The following is a 23,601-nucleotide window of genomic DNA, read 5'->3' as shown; positions in this document are numbered from 1 at the left end:
TGATAAGCTTTGCTGTTGAAAATACAATTTAATTGTATTTAGAATAAGTTTTGTAGTTTGCATAAGTTTCATTTGTTTAAAACAATCCCAAAGCTTTTTCAATTTTCTTGGTTAACTCAGGGTATTGTAATTGATGAATCAGAGCTGTGTCTGAGTGCTACATGATGTTTTGCAATTACGTATTTTTTAATGCTTTACAATGGTGAACTTCTGATGAATTTGCATTAAATTCAGAGGTGTAGATATATAAAATCGGATTAATTTATGGATTTTGTGTATGCTGTTAAAAATAGCATACCTTGGTTAAGTTTTGTCTCCTTCTTAGTGAGCTAGTGTAACTGAATCAAATTTAAGATTATTCCCAATATTAAAAGATAAAGAAGTTATAGTCATTCCAATTGGCCCCACAATACCATCAGGAGCAACCAACCGTACCTCCGTTGTCCTCTGAGACAAAGATTTCCCTGCTGATCTGTCACTTCTGAGCTTCCTAAAGGCTTTAGACTTAGGTGATACTGGGGAGGGAAAAGAGGGCTCTATCTTAGCCTCCTGTGGGGTGGATTTGCTGTAAGGAGGCAAGAGATGATGAGGAGATCTCATGGTTTGGGTTTGTGGGCTTGGGTTACTTCAACTCTGGCTGCAGCAGGTGTTTCAGGGTTTCAGTCCACAGAGGGGGAATATTGTTTGAAGCACAGAAGGGAGTAAGCAGAGCATGATTGAAAAAAGTTTCTTCTCAATTTCATTTTTGGTGGAGGTAGAGGGAAGATTGTTTTATTTAATATGTGATCTCTTTAGATGCCATTTGCCAATTTAGCAGAGCCAGTGTTTCCAGTGGCTAGGTTTTGGCTCTGCACTTCCACTTGAGTGATAACTGGAAACCCTCTTCCATCCTTTCTGACTTCAAAGCTGCTATTTGACTAAAATAGCTGCTTACTCCTGTTAACATTTTTTTCTTTATATTTAGAGATAAATCTTTCCTCTTGACCTTTTTTTGGCAGGTTAAATGTGCCAAGCTATTTTGGTGACCTTGTTTACCTTAAACTTTTTGTATGTTTTCTTCAAAGTCTTTTCAACTTGTGTTTCTGTTAAGCTTCCTTGTGCTGTGTTGGGAAATGGTTTGTCATGTCTTAAATGGTATGTTGGTTATTTTCATACAAAAAAAATTTAAGCTTCATGCCTTTTCTGGGAACACATTGCTTAATAAGCTGTAGAACTACATTTGCTGCCTTCATATTGTTTTACTTTGTGTTGTTTGGCAGCTGTTAAACAGAGATAATTCTCTTCCATGGTCAATTGTAGTGCATAGGTTTCCACGGTATAATGGAAATGCTTGGTACTCTCTTTAGTGTTTTACCTTATCTGTCAATTCTGTTGAATTTTATTCAGTTTTTAATATTAATGTCTTGATGAAAATGTGTGAAATCATAGTAGCAAAATTGACATGGTGGTGGTGGTTACTGGTGGCTAAAATGTTTTTTGTGCAGATCTTTGACATTGGCTTTGCAAAGCAAGTGACCCAACTGCGAACAATTCCAGTAACTCCATGTCTGGGTACTATGCTAAATTAGGCCTTGAGTCCTGAGTGTGTTATCTTCCTGCACAATTTTTGAACTTTATCTCTTCTTCTGAGCTTAAAGGAAACTTTAGCTGATTAACTCAATTAAATTACTCTGACTTGGCATTTAAAAAAATTCTTGCAACTCCTATGTTTCAGCGGCTTCAAGGTCTAATTGGTTTTAGCGTATTTACCTGAGCTTCCATGCTTTATTTTACAGTTTATATTGCTTTAAGGAAAGTTTACTGTTATCTTTTTTTGGTTTTGCTTTTTTTTTAATAGGATGAATGTTACCAAGTGAGACAAATATTTGCTCAGAAACTTCACAAAGGCCTTTCTAGACTACGGCTGCCACTAGAATATATGGCTATTTGTGCACTGTGTGCAAAAGATCCCGTGAAAGAGAGAAGAGCTCATGCTAGGCAGTGCCTTGTGAAGAACATTAATGTCAGAAGGGAATATCTGAAGCAACATGCAGCAGTTAGTGGTAAGAGAATAGAAGTCACTTTTTGCTACAAGTGGTGTAGTTCAAATATAAATGTGAGTAGACTGAAAACATTGATAGTTGTCTATTTTTATACACAGAATGACTGTAAATTTGATTTGGAGGTATCTAATGAAAACTGAAATTTTCAGGTTTTCTTTTGTCCAGATTTTATTTTGATATTTTTTTTTTAACAGGCACTGCTGAGGTCTTTGAGTTCTGTTAAAAACTGTGCAAATGCTTGTGCCTAAATATATTGGAAGTGAAGTAATTTTCCAAGGCAATTATGTGTACTATTTGAACGTAATGAATGTTAATAATGTTCTAAGTGAAGTGACAATGTTTAATTATACTTCAGCAATTACAATAAGTAACTTTAATACATAAATGCTGTACTAAATAGACTGTCCTTGCACTGCTGTATTGAGTAGCATCTTGTGTTATTCCTGCAAAGAGCTATATTTGTTGGCACTTCAGGATGAGTTGATGCAATTCTTTCTTCTCAGTGCCAGTGGTTGATCGTGAGAATGCTTTGGAAGTTATTATGGACTCATGTCAGCTATTTTTCTTTTATTAAGTCAGTCCTTTTCACTTAAAGCTACAGACATACACAATTACAATGCTGGTACAGGGTCATAGGAAAAAGTAGACCTTTATGAAGAGCTATAGCATTTTTGAATTAGAGGTTTTGAAAGTTTTATTTCTTTGAAAGATTACTGATGGTTTGACTGTTGTGAAATGAAGGAGATTTTTTCATCCTTTTTGCCTAAACCAGACCTGTTTTGTGAATCTGATCTCAGAGATGCTGTCAGATGCTGACTTCCTTGTGTGTTTATGAATCACTTTATATTAGTTATGTCAGTCAGTCTTTCTCAGTCCTATTAGACTCTGATCAAAGAATAAGTCTACAGACAAATCCTTAATGTATCATTAATTAGAGTTAAAGAAAAAATTGGTACTTTTCTCCCACTCAGTAGCATATAAAAAAGAAAAAATAAATTGAACAAACACCTTTAAGCAATTTTAAGACTATTCCTCTTGAAAGTTGAAATCTCTTTTTAATTGTGTAGACAGAAAGCATAAGAATTATCATGTGTTTGAAACAGATGCTGCAAAGTTACTGTAAAAATCTGTGGAAGAAATTAAGAGGAACCTAGGCGTGTGTGCTTTTCTTTATCTAGTAGGACCTCAAAGTGCACGTGATAAATTATTTTCTTGCTGAAATAATTGTATGATGCCTTTGATTTGACATATGCTATAATGCATGGGGAATCTGGATTAAATATAGATTGCAGGATTTTTTTGAGGTTTACAATCTTAACTTAGTGTCATTCAGATTTACCAGTCTGAGTTTCAGCAGATAAATTATTTGAACTGTTTGTATCCTAAAATATCCATATTGCAGCAGTTCAGCCAAAGCTCATTTCTGGATACAACACAATATCTAAATGTGTGTCTCCCTCTGCCGCTCTCTGTGCTGACCATGCAGTAACTCAGGGTGGTAATGATGGTAGTACCTCTTTTGGAAATCTGCATCTTTGTTTATTCCAGCTATTTGTCTGAATCTATAAATGTGTGATTTTGTGATAGGTTTTGTCTCAAAAACTTCATACAGGTGAGGAGGATATCTGTTGGATATTTTGGAGGGATTTCAGCTTTTGTTGAAAATATGGTAAATTTCTGTTTACCCTACTTGAGGATAACTTTCTAAGGACTGGTACCAGACAGTAAAACACCTCTTTCTTCCGCACTGGCCTTTTATAGGCTGGCAGGAATTATTCACAGCCCTCTTAAATTCTCTAAATTCTATTCAGAGTGGAAGCCACTCAAGAAGAGACTTATTTTGATTGTGTATCTTTTACTAGTTTCATCTGGGTAGAGATGTGTCTTGTATAGGATTTTTTGTGTTCTCATGATGGGCTTTTACTTGAAAGTCAGTAAGCAGAAAAATTACAAGAGGAAAGATTAATTGTTTTAAACGAGTGTTCTTCCTAAAAGCTCATAAAGGACTCTTGTGAAGGGTTTTGGCACATGTAGTTTTATGTGTTGGTAGGAAAGCCACCCTACCTTTCAGATAGGGTCTTCTTTCATTAGATAAAAGTTATATTTTTTTTCCCCCTACTGCTTTTTGTCATGACAGGATTAAATATAATATGTATCAATACTTCTTCTTTCCCTGTTTTGTCTGGAACTAGTTCATTTTATTTTCCAGACCCAGTTGGAATTATTGTTATAGTTATATGAGAAATTGTCTGAGGCAGGAAGTTACTGAAAAACTGAGTTTATGAGCTCTTGATTAGCATTCTATTGAAGTTGATAATTAGTACAAATAATAGTGGTTTGGTTTGTCTGGGGCATATCTATAAGGCAAGCCAATTTTGCTAGTGTTCTGAAGTTTTAATTATATTCTTTTCCTTCCCTGCTATCTTTATTTTTTTATTTAGCAATGTGAACAGCTGCTGGCTAAAATGCAGGACAGTACTTGAAAAGAAAAAGGATGTTTTTGAAGTTAATAGTGCAGTGTCAATTGAAACACACTAAAAACTGCTTTGCAAAGTATACTGGATTTCAATTACATAAATATGGCTTGAAATAGAAAGACACTGGGTGATTTTATAAATTATATATATTTCATGTGGACTGTGCATTACCCCTATTTATACAGATCTCTAAGAAGGGTATAGGTTAAGACTTGGCATATGCATTGCAATTACTTTGTTAGTTTTGTAAAATCTGCAAGAATGGTGTATTTTGTTTGATGTGCACAATATTTGTCAAGCACGTGTCATATGAATACATATATTGAAGGTGAAACTGTTAGTGTTCTAATGTGTTTTTAAATAGTTTCCAAATTATATTAGTGTGTATAATGATTTACAGATGTTTGGACTTATTCATAACTGAATATGGTATAGGCAAAAGTTTACTGAAAGAAGATTTTCCAGACTTGGTCATGCACTTACTATCACAAAATGTGACTTTTCAAAAGTGGAGCTGGGAATTTCCCTCTTCCCTTCACATATACATTCAAGTCCTGTCAATACTACGATATTGCATTTGCCGCAAGCGCTGAAGATCAGGTGCTTGTGCCATAGCAATAAACATGGAATACCAGGATGCCTTCTTTTGACCATTGTCTTGCCTGTTGCGCAGGGTGCAAGGTTTAGTAACCTTAGTGTGCTGTGTGTCCTCCCGCTTCACTCAGGCATCAGGCTAAAGTCAGCAGTGTGGATGTCTGCTGAAAAATGTTTTTTGTTTTTTTGTTTTTTTGTTTTTTTTACTTTTGGTGTACAACTTGTCCATCTGTTGGCCATGCCCCCTTGGGAGATGATCTCTGAGGTGCTGGAGTTCACGCTGCGTGGTGTTGGTTGGATCAGGGACTTTGTTACCTTTCAGAAAGTGTATTTCATGATCATAACTCTGAGAAGGCCATTGGCAGCAACCCTTCCTTTGTGAATCCCCAAGGGAGATAGTCTTCCCTCCATCATGACAGTCCAAAGGCCTTTCTTGCAGTCCTGCTTAGGATTCTGAAAGTCTCAGAGAATGCTATAAAATGTTTTGAGTGCTTCAAATGTCACAGTAGAGTTGGGTTGCTCTGTTTAGGTGGGATTGAGCCTTTCAAACTCAGTGCACTACTACTTTGTTACAGCTTTCATGTGCCCTTCCACTCCTCTGGAAACAGATACTGTGGCAATTTGACTGTGAAATCCCTGCAGAAAACCTTTGTTCTCTTGAAGCAAGGCTGCACGCTGCAATGTCCAAAGAAATAGTAGAGGCTTATTCTGTTGTTGTGCTGGTCTCACATCTTGCAGTCAGCATGGATGTTGTGATCCATCCTCATGTCTGCTTTTCAAAGTCTTTCGGAATACAGGCTTTGAACTGAGGACAGGATTGGGAGTAGGTGGTAACTGAGGCTGTATCTCAAGGTAGTAGAAATTATAGGCCCACATGTGTTTATACCTTAGTGCATGCTGACCTCAAGATTTGCCCTCTCCTCTTTGGTAGAAAAGTATACTTCTTGGTATGTAGGTTTTTTATGGATTTTTCTTCTGCTTTTCAGAGAAACTGTTGTCACTTCTACCAGAGTATGTTGTTCCTTATACTATCCATCTTCTAGCTCATGACCCAGATTATGTCAAAGTCCAGGACATTGAACAACTCAAGGACATCAAAGAGTAAGACCACTTTTAATAGTGTTATTTCTAAGCTTATTCTAAGTGGAATTTTAATTCATTGTTGTACCCTGTTACACAGTCCAGCGTAATGATGGCAGTTACTTCTGTAAAATACTGAGAGAAACAGTATAGGTGCTTTTTTAGCACTCTGTGTTATTTTCTAGAGGAACCCTTTACCTTCTGTGCATCTTCATTTCATTTTTCCAAAAGAACTGTTTTTCAGTGTTAGATTGGTTCAAATGCATAATACTTGTAAAAGCTGGAGTTCATCATGTTCTCAAATGTTCTTTTAAAAGTAATTTCTTTTGTACTTTGGTTCATGCTGCATACTGTATTTCTCCTGTAGGTGCCTGTGGTTCATACTGGAAATATTGATGGCTAAAAATGAAAACAACAGTCATGCCTTTATCAGAAAAATGGTAGAAAATATCAAACAGACTAAGGATGCTCAAGGACCAGATGATCAAAAAATGAATGAAGTAGGTGATACTTTTTGATTGAAAATTGCATTTAATTCTGGCCTGCTAATGTGAAGGAGTTGCTTTTTGTTTATACACCAACTTCAAAATGTCTTTCAATAGAATTGTACGTATGAAAAGATATATTTACTGTAATGATTAAATTTATTTTAGTTTAGATAGCAGTTATTTTCCTGTGCTTCAGTAATTCTTGCACATTTGCAAGGGAGTCGTAATAGTTTTTAGTTCTGTTTCTGTCTCAGTGAGATTACTAAACACTAACTTTAAATAGATACAAACTATAAAATTTACTATTTAAATCATCCACTAAAGTGCAAGAGTAAATTTGATAGAGGAATAAAAATATATTAGAAATCTCTAGTATTGTGTAGTGCATGTATCAAACCTCTTTCTTTTTTTTTTTTTTTTTTTTTTCTTTTTTTTTTTTTTTTTTTTTTTTTGTGGTTTTAGCATCACATCATGTCCAGAATGTCCAGATTTGTCAATTTTCTGCTTTTCCCACAGAAATGTGTTTTGGGTAGTGGGTGGTTGGGATGTGTGTGCTCATTTGATTAATTTTGTCTTAGAAACTATGGCAAGCATTACTTTTAAGTGCAGAAAGACCATGAAAACGATCAGTCTTCAACTGTTAGACTCACAATGCTTTTGCTTTTACCATCTGTATTTCAGATGAGAGACACTGTTTAAGATGCAGGCTAGTGTTAAATATTTAAGATGATTGCTTTTGAACTGTGATTTCTTGTGGTCCTATGCATGAAAGATACACTGTCTTTTGTCAAGATTTTCAATGAACTGTTTTTAAATTTTATTATTTACAGAAACTATATACTGTCTGTGATGTAGCAATGAATATCATTATGTCAAAGAGTACAACATACAGTTTGGAATCCCCTAAAGACCCTGTACTTCCAGCCAGATATTTTACTCAACCTGACAAGGTATATTTTGGCATTTAATTTTTCTTGAGATAAGTCTATTTAAATAATTTGCTAGTTGTAATTCACAGTTGTTTTTCTTAAATATTCCTTGTAACTTCAGACTTCTCCCTCTTACATTGTAGTTGAAAATGTATGTATGTATATGTTTTCATAAATATATTATATATATATAGGCACACACCAATTTCTCTTCCCCCCAACTCCCATATTACTACTCTAGTTTAAAAAATCAAAAGCATAAATGATGTAAATTAAATCTTTCAGTGTTTCAGAATGTTTATCTCTCATTCGCTGATTATTGCTGTAATTGCCCCCATCCCCTTTTTTTACAGAATTTCAGTAACACCAAAAATTATCTTCCTCCAGAAATGAAGTCTTTTTTCACACCTGGAAAGGTAGGTATGGTATGGGGGGTTGAGGTTTGGTGCTGTGTTTGTGTTCTGATTTGTCTTTGTTTTTGGAGTAACAGTTTTGTTTGCTTTCTTTGTGGGTTTCTTTGGTTGTTTTGTTTTTTGAAGAAAACTAGCATGTAATTAATTAATCACTATGTTTAAGAGAACTGATTGTTTCTAGGTATAGAGAAAGAGATGAGTCAAAGGAAAACTGCTGCTGTCTATATTAGGTGGTGGCAACAATAGGCAAAGCCTGTTGCCTTTAGAAGGAGAGGATCCAAAACCACCCCAATATAACCCATAATTTTGTCAAGTTGACAAAATGGTTAACTTTTTTAGACTGCAGAACACTACAGTGTTGCATACAAAATGGCAGCTATGGAAAACTCTAACAGAAGTAATTTTTTAAATCACATAATTAATCTTTGGCAAAGCTGAATACCATTTTACAATACCTTACAAGATAACTGACTGTTCTATGGTTTTGTTAATTTGTTCCTTCAGAATATGCATTCTATTGAATGGCAGTGTTCTTTCTTCACTAAAACTAAACCCAGGTACTCTTTAAGATAAAATGAATATCTGGTAAAGGAAGTGACAAACTGTGGTTTTCATCTGGATTAATGCATCCTGTTCTAGATGACAAAGAACATTCATTTGTTACCTTGTGAAAGAAAGAAATCTTCATTACCCTTAACTTTGCTAATGAAGCATTAGCTGTCAGATAGTAACTTAATAATAAAGGAGGAGTGCAAGCTAGGAAAAGAAGCAGATTTTTCTTTGAAAAATTGAAAGTCAACATTTATGGATTGGAACAGATCATCATTGAAATTCTTTTGAGTCCTAAGTTAACTTTTATATTATTTAAAATTTCTAGTGCTGTGTACTCTAGCTCTTCTTGTGTCATTATAACACTTTGTAACAAACAGGAGAGGTGTATTTGACCACGAAAATTTTCAGTTTCTTCACTATCATGAGAGGAGCATGAAATGAAAGTTGGTCTGGGTAGTCTTATTTTTGTGAGTGGAAGACTGGCTTGGGTGAATATTAGTGGACTGGATATAAGAGGATAACACTGAGGGCAGGAAGGCTTTGAGTGTAGCTTCTGTGAAAGGGAGGAACTCCTTGTGCAGGCCCTCTTAGTCCCTCCTCAGCAGGATGTCCAGTTCGGTGGGAATTTGAAAATCTGTTTGCTTCTGAACTCTTTCAGCATACACTGATTAGCATTTAGTTCTAAACTAATAGAAGTAAATTGTTAAGCTGGATTTAGTTCTCCAAGGTTTATTTATTTTTGGAAAGCATATGCTATTTCTTTTTTGTGCTCAGTGCAGAATGAATCTTTCTAAGTGTAAAATTCCCTCTGGCTATAAAAGTATAACCAGAACTTCCATGGTCTGCAGCTCTGAAAAAAGAAACACCCTAGGCTGATATGGATATGCATGTTGAACTTTTTGTAGCTGTCACTAACTGCAGACATAGTTAGAATCTAATATTGAAGGAGAAGATGGATAATGAGAGATGCAGGGAATGGTCTTTAACTCAAAATTTTAGTACTTGGGTGTTTGGCATTCTCTTTAGGAATAATTGAGCTCTTTCAGCTCTCTCAAAAGTTAGTATGAGCTGGAGGCGTTTGGCAGGTCTGAAAGATAATCTAGTTAAATTGATAACCTGAAGCTCACCAGTGTCTGGAAATTGTAGCACTTAATAAAAGCCTAACATTTTTAAATCTGTGCAAGAAATATCAGAATTTTCTCCACAGTATTTAGCTTTTGAGATTCTCATTTATTCCCATTTGAAACTAATGTGGTTGCCAGTAATGTCTCCTTTGCTGAAATGGCCATTGTGGTGCTATTTCTGCTTCACTGGGCCAGGTGCTTTTCTGATGCAGATGGGGAGCTGGTTCAGGTAGATAAATCAGCAGAAAGCAAATGGCACGCAAAGTGACGCAGTGCCTGACTGCATGGTCCCGTGAGCACGCAGCACTGCTAATGAGAAGAGGACAGAATCTAAGGCTAGAGAGAATACCAGCTTTGGTGGCAGCTAGTTATTTGATTGCAGCTCCCTCAGCTTCCTTCTGGTGTCTGTTGTAGCCTTCATACAAAAATGTTTATCACTTAGTGTTAAGATTAACATAATGATTGTGAAATCTGTGACTATTTTAAGCATAGTACATGTTAACAATATCTGAATGTGTAGCTTAAAATAAAGGAACTATATTTTTGGTTTCAGCCCAAAGCAGCCAATGTTCTTGGAGCAGTTAATAAGCCTCTTTCGTCAGCAGGCAAGCAGTCTCAATCCAAATCTTCACGAATGGAAACTGTAAGCAATGCCAGCAGCAGTTCAAATCCAAGCTCTCCTGGAAGGATCAAAGGGAGGTTGGTAGACAACAAAGGATCTTTGATATTTCAAATATTTGTAATGGAAACTTTGAATACTTCTATAATGTTTTCTAAGTAAAGGACAGAATTCTTTTATATTACATTGAAGTAAAGTTACAGTACCACATTGGTATAACTGAAACCATGAGTATGGCTTTCTAACTCCAGAAATAAATTTTCTTTAAAAAAAACCAAAACAACAAAAACCCACCAAAAACCAAACAAGAACAAAAAATAATAAACCCCCAAAACAAAAACAAAAAAAACCCAAACCCCAGAATCAAATTACATCCAGAATTGGCTGAAGGAGAAAAGGAAAGCCTCAAATGTTTTAATTTTTTTGAGGCCAGGGTTGGGATTTTTTGGGGTGTGTTTTAGGTAGATAGCTATATCCCCCCCTCATGTACATGGGTCTATATGTCTGTGTGTGTGTACACACAGCTACAGTCCCTGGGAACCTGGCTGTAATGCTACAAACACATCCTACCCAGGGAGAACTGGTAGACCATTGTAGTGGTCCTGCATGACTTCCTTGAGTCCTGCACTTTGCTGGACTTTGCAGACAAATATTTTTGGATTTTAGGTTACTTTTGTGATGGAGGGGTGAGTGCACTGTAATGCTACACAAGTAATCTTCTAGTTATTTATCTTTAAAATTATAGCTTATTTTGTGTCAGTTTTGTAGGTTAATCATCAGTTTATGTATCCTATGTTCATTTTTTTTCTTTTAACTGAAAATCATATTGTCACTACTTGTTTTTTGATTTTTTTTTTTTTTGGTGGACAGTGAGAGATTGTGTAGCCTCCACTATTTGTATTCTTTCTACTGTTTCACATTCTTTCAAGACTTAGGAAATATTATGTTTGAATTTAAGACTTCTCATTTGGTATTTCTGGGACCATTCAATATAGAATATTAATTTTAAATGTAGTGCAGTGTTTTACAAGAAATATTTCTCCACCAAAAAGTCTGCAGAAAGGCTTATTTCTTACAATTCATGCAGGTTCACATGCTGCCCTATATTACTGGCTAATGACAGGTTCTAGGACTCCAGATTCTTCTCTATATCCAGCAAAATGAATCTGAGATCAAATTTTTAAAAATGCTGCACTCACAGCATAACATGTTCTGTCATCTTCATGATCTCTCCCGTTCACTGAAGTTTAACGGATTAGTGTTTTGGGTGGAGATGCCAAAGACAAAGAGAAGAGATGGAAAGGATTGAGGATGCACGATATTTCCAGTTTAGTCTGTCTGAATATATACAGGCAGATTAGCATCTTTTGAGTGGATGTATAAAACCTAAACTTTCCATTACATCCCAGTTAATACAGATTGTACATCTGTAGGAGTGTGAGAATATCTTTCACTCGCTATGCAGTGCCCAGGCCAGGGAGTTGAGTTTGTGTTTGAATGCCACTTTTCATTTCCACACATAGTGTATTTCTTTTCACTAAGAAACGTACACTGGTTTTAAAAATCTTCCTTCTGCAGATGAAATGAAATTACTTGTGTATTGGCTTTTGTGCATTACCTTTTATTTGTGGGTCTCAGTGTTTTACATATGCAGGAGGCATTGTTGTCCATGCTTACATTTGTAGAAGCTGAAATAAAAATGAAATTGCTGCTGCAAAAAGCAGAGGGAAATTTGAATTGCTGTTTTATTGCCTAAACCTCATCATAGGAACATGTGCGTTCTTTGGCTGGTCTGTCTGTGGGAATCTTTGATGGCTATAGCAAAGTGTAGGCAATTGTATGCAAACACAGGTTTACTCTTGCAACTCACACTCTTCTTTTTAAAAAGGCTGCTTATCTTTCCCAGTGAAAAAAGAAAATTGAACGTGGTTTTGATCCAACATTTGTCTTGAGACTTAGGTGATGTAGCTTGTGATACTTGATATCTATAGTACCCACAGTGAAAGGTTCCTTCTGCCAAATTGTTCTTGGCTTATTAATAGATTTTTAAAATGAAAATTGTTGTCCTTATTTTTTTTAATTATTGCGCAACGTATTATAATAATGAGGCCAATATATGTTTATTCTTTCTAGGCTTGATAGTACTGAAATGGACCACAGTGAAAATGAAGAATTCACACTGGCTTCACCCTTACCAGGAAAGAAAACTGACAAAAGGGACGACTCTGATCTTGTAAGGGTGAGCTGTTAAAAATTCATGTGATGATATTTGAGATCATTCAAAAAAATATGTTGAAACATGAAACTGAGCTGATATTTTAAACTACTAGAAAATGTGTTTAGAATTGGATATGAAAATACAATGAAAAAAAAGGTTCTGTTTCTCATAGAATCATATAGTTGCAAAAGACCTTTAAAGGTCATCAAGTCCAGCCATTAATTCGGAAGAGTGAAGTCCACCACAAGATCATGTCCCTGAGGTTACAGAGGCTTTGGAGAGTGGTAGTATGCTTACTGATTCTTACCAATGGATATATATATATATTTGTAGTTTAGTAATAAGAAACGTTCCTAATGAGGATGTAAAACATCTTACTCAGATGTAGTGCTTTAATATGTAAAAGAAGTTGCAAGCAGGCTAAATATTACCTTAAGAAGTATTTATACCTGTATCAGAATACAGAAAAATAAACCACAGAAGAAAATGATAATTGTATTGTAATACTAAAAACAGATCAAATAAAATAATAATAATTTCTCTTACCACTAGTAAGTTTCACTTCTTTGTGCCTTAATAGCAGTTGACAGTCCGTAAATTTTTTAGTATTTGGGATATGCATGAGAAAGTAATAAGATCAGATTTGCTAGAATTGGATTTTCTAGGCTGCATTAAAAATGTCCTGTATCAGATGTCACTATTGCTTTATTTCATTTTACTGTCTCTGACATTTCTCTTTTCTCATTTGTCATTCTGGTGCATTTTTCTAGGTTGCTTGGAACATAAGCTACTGTCTAGTAAAAATTCCTGAATTTTTGCTTGTATTGAAATACAAATAACTATCTTATACTGTGGGAAAAGCAAACCAGTTTATAACTAAATAAGAAAAATCTGGAATTTCTTGTCAAAAAAAAATCAAAACACTTCTGTAAACCCTAAAGTCTGAGTCCAGACAACTCCTGACATGCAGTTCAAACTAATGCTTCTAAATATGAACTGGTAACTACTGAGAAAGCTCAGTGATAAAGCAAATACAAGTCAGTGTCTTCAGTACTTTTGAGAGCATCATTCCAGTTTGAGTCTGTAAGTGAGTTGCTCAAGATCGTGGATTCCGAACTCATTTTTGGGTTTTTGGAGATGGGGAGCAGATTACAGCAAGCATTAACTGAGAAGCAGGATTTTAATTGGGTAGCAGAAGGTCCATGTTCTAAGGGTATCACTCTTCAGGATATTTGTCTAGATTAACACCTTAGGTTAACAGATTAGCACCTTAATTCTAAGGTTGTGGGACACTGTTTAGCTCCAGGGAAAAACTTCACTTTGAAAATTGGCAGCAGTTACTGGCTAAAAGGAGTTGCAGTGACCGATGTGCATCTGCAAAAGCAAATAAAGTGGGGAATAACAAGAATGTCACTGAAGACATGAACTGACAAGAGATGTCATCATTGTTCAAACATTTTTCTTATTTTCTTCTAGGGTGAATTTTTGTCCTTCAATTTCTTTTCCTTTTTACCCTTATATTCTTCCTAGATTTTCTTTCTGCTTTTCTTGAAAAAGGTTTTTGGTCAAAATGGAGACATGAATGAATATGTAAGCTGACCTGTATCTTATGTCACAAGGTACAGATGCACAGGGAAAAAAATGTCATTCAGGTTTTAAATTATATATCTCTGATTATGTAGATGAAATTTCAATGTGGCAAATACTAATAAATGCATTGAAATACAGTAGTGTTACTATGAAACAAACATTGGTATGAAACAGAAATAGTGTAAATGCTTGGACTTTTGGATAATTTCATTATGTGAAATGTAAAAGTCACCCATGAAATGGTGGATGGGTAGTATTTCCTGCTTTTATTTTTCTGAGGGTTGGTTGGGGTGATATTGCCCTAGTAGCTGCTTATTGAAATCTTTGCACTGTTTATGGCTCTTCACTATGCTCTTTAGAGAACTAGAGCATGGAGAGAAAAAGGAATAGTTTCTATGAATGTTTTCAAACCTTATGATTCAGCAGGGGTTCTACCTTTGTTGATATGTTAGAGGGAAGGGCTGCCATCCAGAGGAACCTTGACAGGCTTGAGGATTGGGCCCAGGGGAACATCAGGAGGTTCAAGAGCTCCAAGTGCAAGGTCCTGCACCTGGTTCCAGGCAATTCTCAGTATCCATACAGGCGATGAAGGGATTGAGAGCAGCCCTGCAGAGAAGGCCTCTCAGGGTCACTCATGTATGAGAAATGGGACATGAGCCAGTCATGTGTGCTCACAGCCCAGAAAGCCAACTGTGTCCTGGGCTGATCAAAAGGAGATTGGCCAGTGGGGGCAAGGAGGGGATTCTTGATGTTTCTTAGGGCCCTCATCTGGAGTGCTGTGTCCCGCTCTAGGTCCCCATTAGAAGACACACATGGAGCTGTTAGAGCAGATCCAGAGAAATGTCACAAGAATGATCAGAGGGCTGGAACATCTCTGCTAAGAGGAAAGGCTGGAAGAGTTGGGATTGTTTAGCTTGAAGCAGAGAAGGCTCTGGGAAGACCTTATTGTGGCCTTCCAATATGACAGGCATGTAGGAAAGATGGAGAAAGACTTTTGACTTGTCCTGTAGTAATGGGACAAGGGGGAGCAGTCTTAAACTGAAAGAAGTGAGGTTTAGATTGGATGTAAGAAAGGGATTGTTTACAGTGAGGGTGGTGGAACACCGGAAGAGGTTGCCCAGATGAGTTGTGGATGCCCCATCATTGGGATGTTCAGGGCCAGGTTGGATGGGGCTCTGAGAAACCTGCCCTTGTGAAAGGTGTCCCTGACCGTGGTTGAGATGGCAGGTTGGAATGAGGTGATCTTCAGAGGTCCCTTCTGACTCAAACTGTTTGTTTTAAGGCTTGGGTGGGTTGTTTTGCTGCTCAGAGCAAATGTTGGTACAGCTCTGACAATAAGAGACTTGGCAGCTACCACTAATTCCTGTGCTTCCTTCTACAGTTGTAAAGTCAGGTTGCCCACTGTCTTCTGTATTAGTGCCTTGCCAATGCCAGCACAGGAGCCAGGCATAAGCACCCTGCAGCTCACAACAAGAGGTGAAGGCACAAGTTGGCAATTCTGATCTTCTCTGTCTTTATGTTTGCCTGTTACATAGAAATACAGTTATGGATGTTCTGTCCTACTGCGTTGGACACAGCAGAGGATACAAATGAGGAAGGCCTTACACACTTCAGGGTTTTAACTACTAACCTTTCAAATAATCTTTCCCCATTGTCTGGTGTTTTATATCTAGGTGTGTGTTTATATTTCTGCAAATGCTTTTGAAATGGATATGGTAAACAATCTGAGACAACTTGTATCATTTGAAGACTCTGTCTTGTTGGAGGAAGCTTCTACATGTGACTGTTTAATATGACAGTTTAATTTTTTAATTTAATGGTGCAATCTTGCCTTTTCAGTCAGAAATGGAGAAGCCTAGAGGAAGGAAGAAAGCCACTATCACAGATTCAGAAGAAAAGCTAAGCATAGATGACCTGAATAAAGTGGGTCAAGAGCAGAAGCTTAGAGGTAGTCAACGGGGAAGGAAGAGACCTGCAGTTGTATCAGAAGCTGATGAAACACAATGGCAAGAGGAAAAAAGGCTAAAAGAAGATGTGATAGAAAGTGAGGATGAACAGAACAGTCCACCAAAGAAAGGGAGAAGAGGGCGCCCTACCAGAACAAATAATGGGGCAACACCAAAGGAAGAACCAGTGGCAAAGTCATCAAAAAGGAGCAAAAAAAAACAACCGCCGGCAGCTGCAGTGGAAGAGGAGGAGGAGGAGGAAGAAAGGCAAACTGAAAACATTGAACAAAAACCAAAAGGCAGGCAAAATAGGACATCAAAAAGAACACAGCAGAGGTAAGTCCATCTTCTTGTAAGTTGTGTGTTTTTTATCTTTGGACATTAGTTATAATTTGATGCTTTGCAATTTGGGTCTTCCTCAAAACAGAGCAGAGCCATCTGAAACTAGTACAGTTGAATCAGCACAGTCTACGCCACAGAAAAGACGAGGAAGGTCATCACAAACACCACCAGCACAGCAAAAAAAAGTGTAAGTCTTCTAAATCTGTGTTTAGTGAAATTAAATAATGCCTCTGTGCCCCCAAGCAAACCTTTACTGAAAATACTTCAGAATGCTGTAGTTGATAGTTAAGAAAATAAATTGCTATTGTTATTTCTAAAATGTTTTCCTTAGCTGCTTCTCCTAGGGCATCTCACAACAGAGCAGGAGGCTGTAAGTAATTTTAATGTGCTCAGGTAGCATGTATGTAGCTTTGCTTCTTCGGGAGAAAAGTCAATAAAGCATACAAAAGCCTTGAAGATAGGGCTTTATTAGGACTTAAAGGAGAGGAAAGTGGCCTTGTTTGTTTCGGATAGCGGGGAAGAATCAAATTGTTACTATGGTGAAACAGCATTGTGGAGAACTAAGTTTATTCTGATTCTTCTTAAATTAATGTTCACATTCTAATTTCTGGCCTTCTTACTATCCACTTAAATAATTTTCATGTGGAAAAGATGTGTTGTGATCAGCGAAGGGTAGCAGCTTCTGAAAATTCTGAAGTGCATTAAGTTCCCAAATGAAGGTAAACTTGTTGGCTAGCTTCATTTTTTTTTGCGCCTGCTATAGGAAAATACAGGTACCTGTACTTTTCTGTACATGTATAGATAATATATGTAAGCAGAGGTGCACAAGGGGTTATTTGACCACTTGTATCAAACTGCAGCTCATGGAGAATATTTACTTTTCTAAAACCTGATATAATTTCCTTGGTTCACTACTTGGGGACATCTACTGTCTGACACTGTTGCGTATCTCTGTTGTCTTTCTGGCTTCTGGGCTTAGCATCACATTGCTCTTCCTCTGGCAGTGTAGTGTACTGACTTGCCTTAAACCAGGGATCTTCCCTGCAGGAGAACCTTGTCTGAACAAGTTTATACTCTCATTTCAAATTCTGGGCTCGCTCAGGATCACATGATCTGGCATATTGCATGCAATACATCCTGACCTTTCCAGTTTCCCTGCCTCAGGTCAGACCTGTGCTTCTCCTTTACTCTGTAACCAGAAACACAGGACCAACACTGGCTGGTTACTCCAGAAGTCACTACTACATGTGCAGTAGAACAAGAGTTGGAAACTGCTACTGCCATGCAGGGAAGATAAACCAACAAGTTATTGTTGGGTGATGTGCTATGTGGTGTTTGTCAAACATGCCTTTTACTAAATATTTAAATAACTTTTCTCTGTGAAGTTGGTATGTTTCTTTACTCCATTTAAGCTGACAGTAAATTATATCACTACCCACAATCAGTAACAAGCATAGCTCTTGTTCACATGTATGTTCATTGTTCCTGTCAGCTGTCAGGGTTTAAAGTTGTTGGATCTATTCTAGATTTCATTTGAAAAATACAAAGTGGGTTGTGTTTGTTTGTTTTATCAGACCACCCATATTTTGACTGTTCTTTTTCCAAATCTGCAAGAAAAAGGTGAGACAGTAGCAATCTCTCAGTCTTCAAAGTGCATTGTAGTCAAGCCTTTCTCCCTCATCTACATCAGTTTTCAATGAAGGAAGTTGATAGACTGAGCCAGCATTATGTTCCGCAAGAGAAACATATTTATACCAAATGCTTAAAGCTTTCTGTGCTCCTTGGGAGTGGATTTGGCATAAGAATTTGGGATTTTGTGTATGAGGTGATAATGTATCCGGTGGGTGGTAGTGTATAACCTATTTCTGATAGCAAATTGGGTTACCAATTAGCGCACGTGAACAGGCTTATTTTTGTGATATGTGAAAGGAAGAACCTAGCTTGTGAATAACTCTTCTGCTTCCTTTTCAATTCTGTTGCTTCTACCAGTCATGGAGGATTTGAGTTGGGCTAATTTGTGTTAAGGGTTGGCAAGTTTGTTGGTTTGGAAATACTATAATTGCTATGCAATTGGGAGATTTTATTTTGTCTGAATTTTAATGGTTCTCAGGATTGAAAATTCCTGCTACTTTCACGATGTGATGGCATCAGACTACAATTGTTATGGATCTGTGCCCCCACTGGAGATTGAAGTCTGTCTGTTGTGTGCCTGGAACTGAGTTTCTGGTTTCATTTCAACCAAAACGTCACCATCTTTGGGTGCACGAAGACTGCACCTGCAGTAAATGGGATGATTCAGTGATTTGATTCTAAATTGTGCTACTGTAATGTGGGTGCAACTGTGGAGTTTGGATACATTTGTAGTTGTCTTTTTTTTAAAGGCAAGGAATGTTGGCTAATTCTCATTTTAAGCAAATGGATGCTTTCTGCTTGTGGCACAAATCCCATAACCAATACAGACAGTTTAAGATTTTGTTGACTGATTGTTCTTGACTATCCTGATTAAGGTATTGTTACGCTGGTTATCCCTAAGATAGCTTGGAAGATTTGCATTTTAGGTGTTAATTTCATGGGTAGCAATATGGGTTCTTCTAGGTCTGAAAAAACATAGATGCAGTTATTCAGATTTGTTCTGTAAGAAGTCTTGGAGAAGTAGAGTACATCTGTTCATTAAATTGAATAGAGAGAAAACTAGCAAACAATATTCAGTCTCTGGCTGTTTGGCTTTTCCTGTTCACTGGTTAGTCTTGTGTCAACCTATTTTGGCCTGTATCGTGGCACTGAAGAGAAAAATCTGCCGCGTCTATAGAGGCAAAATTGTTCAACTTTGTGGTCCTGAGCCTCTATTGTGGAACAATTTTGTTTTCAAATGGTGTTGTCCAGCCTCCTAGTTTCACTTCAGTTCTGTGCATGGATGAACTAGACAGGTGTAAAAGACAGCAGCATTATATAACATGAAATAGTAAGGCTGGTGTTTGTGTGAACTGGAATTGTTTGCATACATAGATATTGCAGATGTACAAGTGCTGTGAAGCTATCTTTATTTTTCTTCTCATTGTAGCCGTGCGGGGCGTTCTAAACAAGCAGCCAGTAAAGAGAATGAATCCAGTGAAGAGATGGATGTGTTTCAGAGTGGTTCACCTGTCAGTGATGATATTCCCCAGGAAGAAGTAATGGAAGAAGAGGAAGTTTCCACAATCAATGTAAGAGAAATGCCTGAGCTTTTCTGTGTGAGTCTTTGTGGTGTTCTCTGTGTACTGATGATCAGACAATGGCCTTTCTTCTTAGAATGACTTCTCGTTTTTAGAACTTAACCTTCCTCCTTTAAAATGAATGGGGTGGTTGTCAGCTGCCACTGTTGTGGAGTGCAGCTGCACTGTAGTTTCCTAGAGAAGCTGCATTTCTTTGAAAATACAAGTTTTTATCAAGTATCTTGAAGTTTCTGTCCTGTGTAGCCTTTCTTATCTGTATGCCAGAATTGTGTAGCATCTAATGGGAATTATTTTCCAGGTAACTCCTGCCGTTCTTCTCATCTAGATTTTAATAATGAATAAAGCTTCTTTATACAAAACAGACACACAGAATGAATAGTATTGGAAAATAAGCATGGAGTCTTGGAACAGAATCCTAAACTGATCTCTTCCTCTTACTAGCATATATTAAAATGAGCTCACTTTTATCTTTATTTCTTACAAATACATTGGCAATGTTAGTAGTAACACTAAAACTGAGAATGCCCTCACACTTTTGGATAAATCTGATGGTTGGAACATCTGAGGGTATGAAAACCCTGAGAAAGGAAACTGCATTGTTGTGAATTCCATTAAGGATGTGGGCTCAGTAAATCAAGTTGGTCATTGACTGAGACTTGTACTTGTGACAAAATGAGTAATGAATGACACTGCATATGGATACTCAAACATTATTGAGTGAGCCTGAGCATTTTTTCCATTATAAAATCTATTTGTTCTTGAATTTTTCAAAATTTTTCTGTAAGAAACGTTTAAAATATCTTTTCTCCAAATAGGTCCGTCGCAGAACTTCCAAAAGGGAAAGACGATGAGTGAGCATGTAGTTACCAGCCTTCCAGGTGAAAGCATTGAAGAATGCTTTTAATATAAAGCTTGAGACTGAATGAAGCTGTTAGTGCACAAATGGGGTTGCTGAAGAGAAGACAAAATCTATTTTACTGCCCCTGCATTTGCAGTCCCTAGGTCACAAGCTTTAGCCACACACATGTTGATATCATTAACTGTGGATTTTTGTGAAGTGTAATGTGCGCTGGCTTTGTAGACATATGAACTAAAGAAGAAAACTGTAAATAGTTCTTTTTTTAATGTTTCTGACTTATAAAGTGCTTGTATAGCTTTTATCTGCGGCTTTAAACTGACAGTACCCCACTGTTTATTGGATCGATTGATTTAAAAAAAGAACAGAGTTTGTTAAAAATTGATCTCAAGCAATATCTGTCAGTGTTCGTATTTGTACTCTTGTTGACATTTAACTGTGAAAAACAAGTCAGTTGAACAAATAGTGCCACATTCTTTTGCCACTATTTGTCAAGGAGAAGAAGAAGAAGAAGAAAAAAAAGTCTTTGTTTCCTTCATGAATATAACCTAGTGTTTACCTTCAGGCACCTACCTATCATCAGAGGTGCTAAATTACTTCTTTTGCAGTTGAACAATATTGGATAGAATAATACAAGAGATGCAAATTTCAAAAGAAGTTTTGTTTTACACCTCAGTATTGATGCCAGACTTTTCTGGACTTGTAGTGGCATTGAAAATTCAAAAAGGATTTAAAATACTTTAATTTTAAAAGTGTGTTATTAAATAATGTACTGAATACCCTACCCATTTTTTCTTCCCCCATCAGTTTTTATTAATCTACTGTATCAATAAAATTCTGTAACTGAGTTTTTAATAGTCTAGTATGTTAATGTGTATAGATATTTCCTTCTGAACATGATGTTCACAAAGAGCAAATTATTACTACATTATAATATGAAATCTGATATATAAACATTAGTGAAAATACAGTTCTTATTACAATGTAAAGTTAATCACAAAGAGAAATTTTATTGATGCAGTGTGTCTTTATAAAGCTGTTCTTGAGAGCCAAGTGTTTTGTATTTTATAGTGAAGTTGCATGTTTATGAAAAATGTGCTGAAAATGGGATGTAATGTTTTTTTTGAAACTCGTATCTAGCAGTAGTATATGGTAGGTTGCCTCATAAGAGATCCTTTTATTGAGAGTTTATTGTACCTTTATGTTTTGTTTTTGTTTTTTGAGCCAAATTTTTTTGGTATGAAGAGCTAAGTTTTTTTGTTGAATAACCAGCTGTCAATTATTATGGTCAAGGTATTCAAGGTTTGAATGAAGCTCCATTTTTATTTTGTGCTACAATAGAGAGAAGTTGGTTTGTGTTGGTGGGGTGGTTTTTTTTTGTTTTGTTTTGTTTGTTTTGTTTGGGTTTTTTGTTTGTTTTGGGTTTTTTTGGTTTTTTTTGGGGGTTGGTTTTGGTTTTTTTTTTTTTTAGTTATAATCTGTAAAAAAAAAAAAAACAAACAACAAAAGAAACAAAATACATAGAGCAGTATCCTGTATACAATTTAACAGTTTACAAACTGTCTTTGAACCAAAATATATCAGTTACTATACTCTGCTTAGCCAAGCACACATCATAATTTCAGGTGCTGTTCTCCCTCTGGTTCCCTACAGTTCACAACACATGAAAAATAAATTTCTAACCTAAGAAAATTTTATTTCATTGAATAATGGAGCATTTTCACATAATCCATCAATAAATAAGTTATTGTTGCAAGGTTGCCTGTAAAGATTATAGGAAGGGATAATACTAAACCACAAATTCACCAGTTTCCAAACTGTAAGATCACTAATAAAACAAGCAACCCTTAGAATTCTTTCATTATTAATTATTTTGGTACCACTAGGAAAAAGTATTATAAACAATTAGATTATTCTGCCTCATCTTAACTTTCCCCCTCTTCCAGTATTCAGCTTTTCAACATTTATACCTAAAGATATGGGGGAAATGCTGGCTAGAAAGGCAGTTATGGTTGATGTGAATTGACTTTGAAATAGTTGGCAAAACGGAACTGGCTTACTTATGCTTCAGCAGTGCAAATGCAAGTTCTGGAGGGTTTTTTACAGTATAAAATGATTGAAAGCTAGCTTTGTATTTTCCTCTTTGACAGAATTGCACTGAAAACATTTATGGAAGATGTACCTTTAAGTCAATTTTATACAAAAATATGAAAAAGTAATGCTGAAACTGCTGCAGACTATTGAGGCTTTATGTGCATAAACATGGTTAGGTTAAACTTCATGGAATATTGATGCACCATTACTGATCATAATGTTTATTGTAAATTTCAACTATAGTTTTGCAATTTAAATGTTGATTTCTTGGGTAATAATGTGTAAATCATTATTTCTTGAGAAATAGGCACAGCAAATATGTCATTCTTGTATTCAAACCTCTTCTAAGTTCATTCTCATCTCATATAAAGAAAATGAATATTTTATGTACTAACATTTTGAGATCTGCGTACATGGCTACAGTAGATTATAATTATGTATAAAAGATAAATTGCTAACATTCAGTTAGCATGCTCTTCTGCAATGATAATGTTAAGTTTATAAAAATGTACTGTATTACATTAAAAGATCAAATTGAACTCACTGTAACAAGTTCCAGTATGACATTTTTGTGAGATTACCGAAGTATCTTGCTGTACTTTGCAGCAAATAAATATTTTGTTACATTTCCCTTTTTTTGCTGCAGTGCAACAGGAAACTTTCAGTGATCTGTAGTTCATATGCAAAATCCAAACAGGGATTTTAATCTTTATACTAGTGTTTAAAAATAATTCACTGATTCCAGAAGCATGGTGGTTTTTTACCTGTCACAGACTGAGATAATGAATATTTAGGGCTAGCTAATCCACTGATAGGAAGGAAACATGAAAGTGTTTGAAAGTTCTAATGTGACTATACCTGTTTCACCTCAGATAATCAGAATCCTGTATTAACTATACTTGACTCTGCCAATTGACTTAATTTTCTAGCAAAATTGAACCCCTTTTCAAATATTTTGACACTTGCTGTTTTGACATTTGGATCTCTGTGAACAAAAATATTAGTTTACAAAAAGATACTAATAT

General features: G+C 36.2%; 1 protein-coding gene across 2 annotated transcripts in view; it reads left to right on the top strand.

The window, feature by feature from the left end:
* The window catches only part of PDS5B (PDS5 cohesin associated factor B), a 99,007-nt gene extending 77,678 nt beyond the window's left edge, over nt 1-21,329 (top strand). Inside the window, exons 25-35 of one of the 2 annotated variants that reach the window (XM_084201485.1) lie at nt 1,838-2,042; nt 6,100-6,214; nt 6,561-6,693; nt 7,512-7,631; nt 7,964-8,026; nt 10,253-10,398; nt 12,452-12,551; nt 15,966-16,408; nt 16,500-16,601; nt 19,476-19,617; nt 20,442-21,329. In XM_084201485.1, coding sequence (XP_084057611.1) covers nt 1,838-2,042; nt 6,100-6,214; nt 6,561-6,693; nt 7,512-7,631; nt 7,964-8,026; nt 10,253-10,398; nt 12,452-12,551; nt 15,966-16,408; nt 16,500-16,601; nt 19,476-19,617; nt 20,442-20,477 — 1,605 coding nt within the window. In that variant the 3' untranslated portion in view covers nt 20,478-21,329. Of the gene's footprint in view, nt 1-1,837; nt 2,043-6,099; nt 6,215-6,560; nt 6,694-7,511; nt 7,632-7,963; nt 8,027-10,252; nt 10,399-12,451; nt 12,558-15,965; nt 16,409-16,499; nt 16,602-19,475; nt 19,618-20,441 lie in introns of both variants that reach the window. The other variant, XM_084201484.1, reaches the window with a different exon arrangement.
* Nucleotides 21,330-23,601: the final 2,272 nt, after the last annotated feature.

The sequence above is a fragment of the Fringilla coelebs genome (genome assembly GCF_963513975.1).
Source record: "Fringilla coelebs genome assembly, chromosome: 2".
NCBI classification, from domain to species: domain Eukaryota; kingdom Metazoa; phylum Chordata; class Aves; order Passeriformes; family Fringillidae; genus Fringilla; species Fringilla coelebs.
The sequence above is the reverse complement of the archived record's forward strand: the minus strand, read 5'-3'. Positions and strand labels throughout refer to the sequence as shown.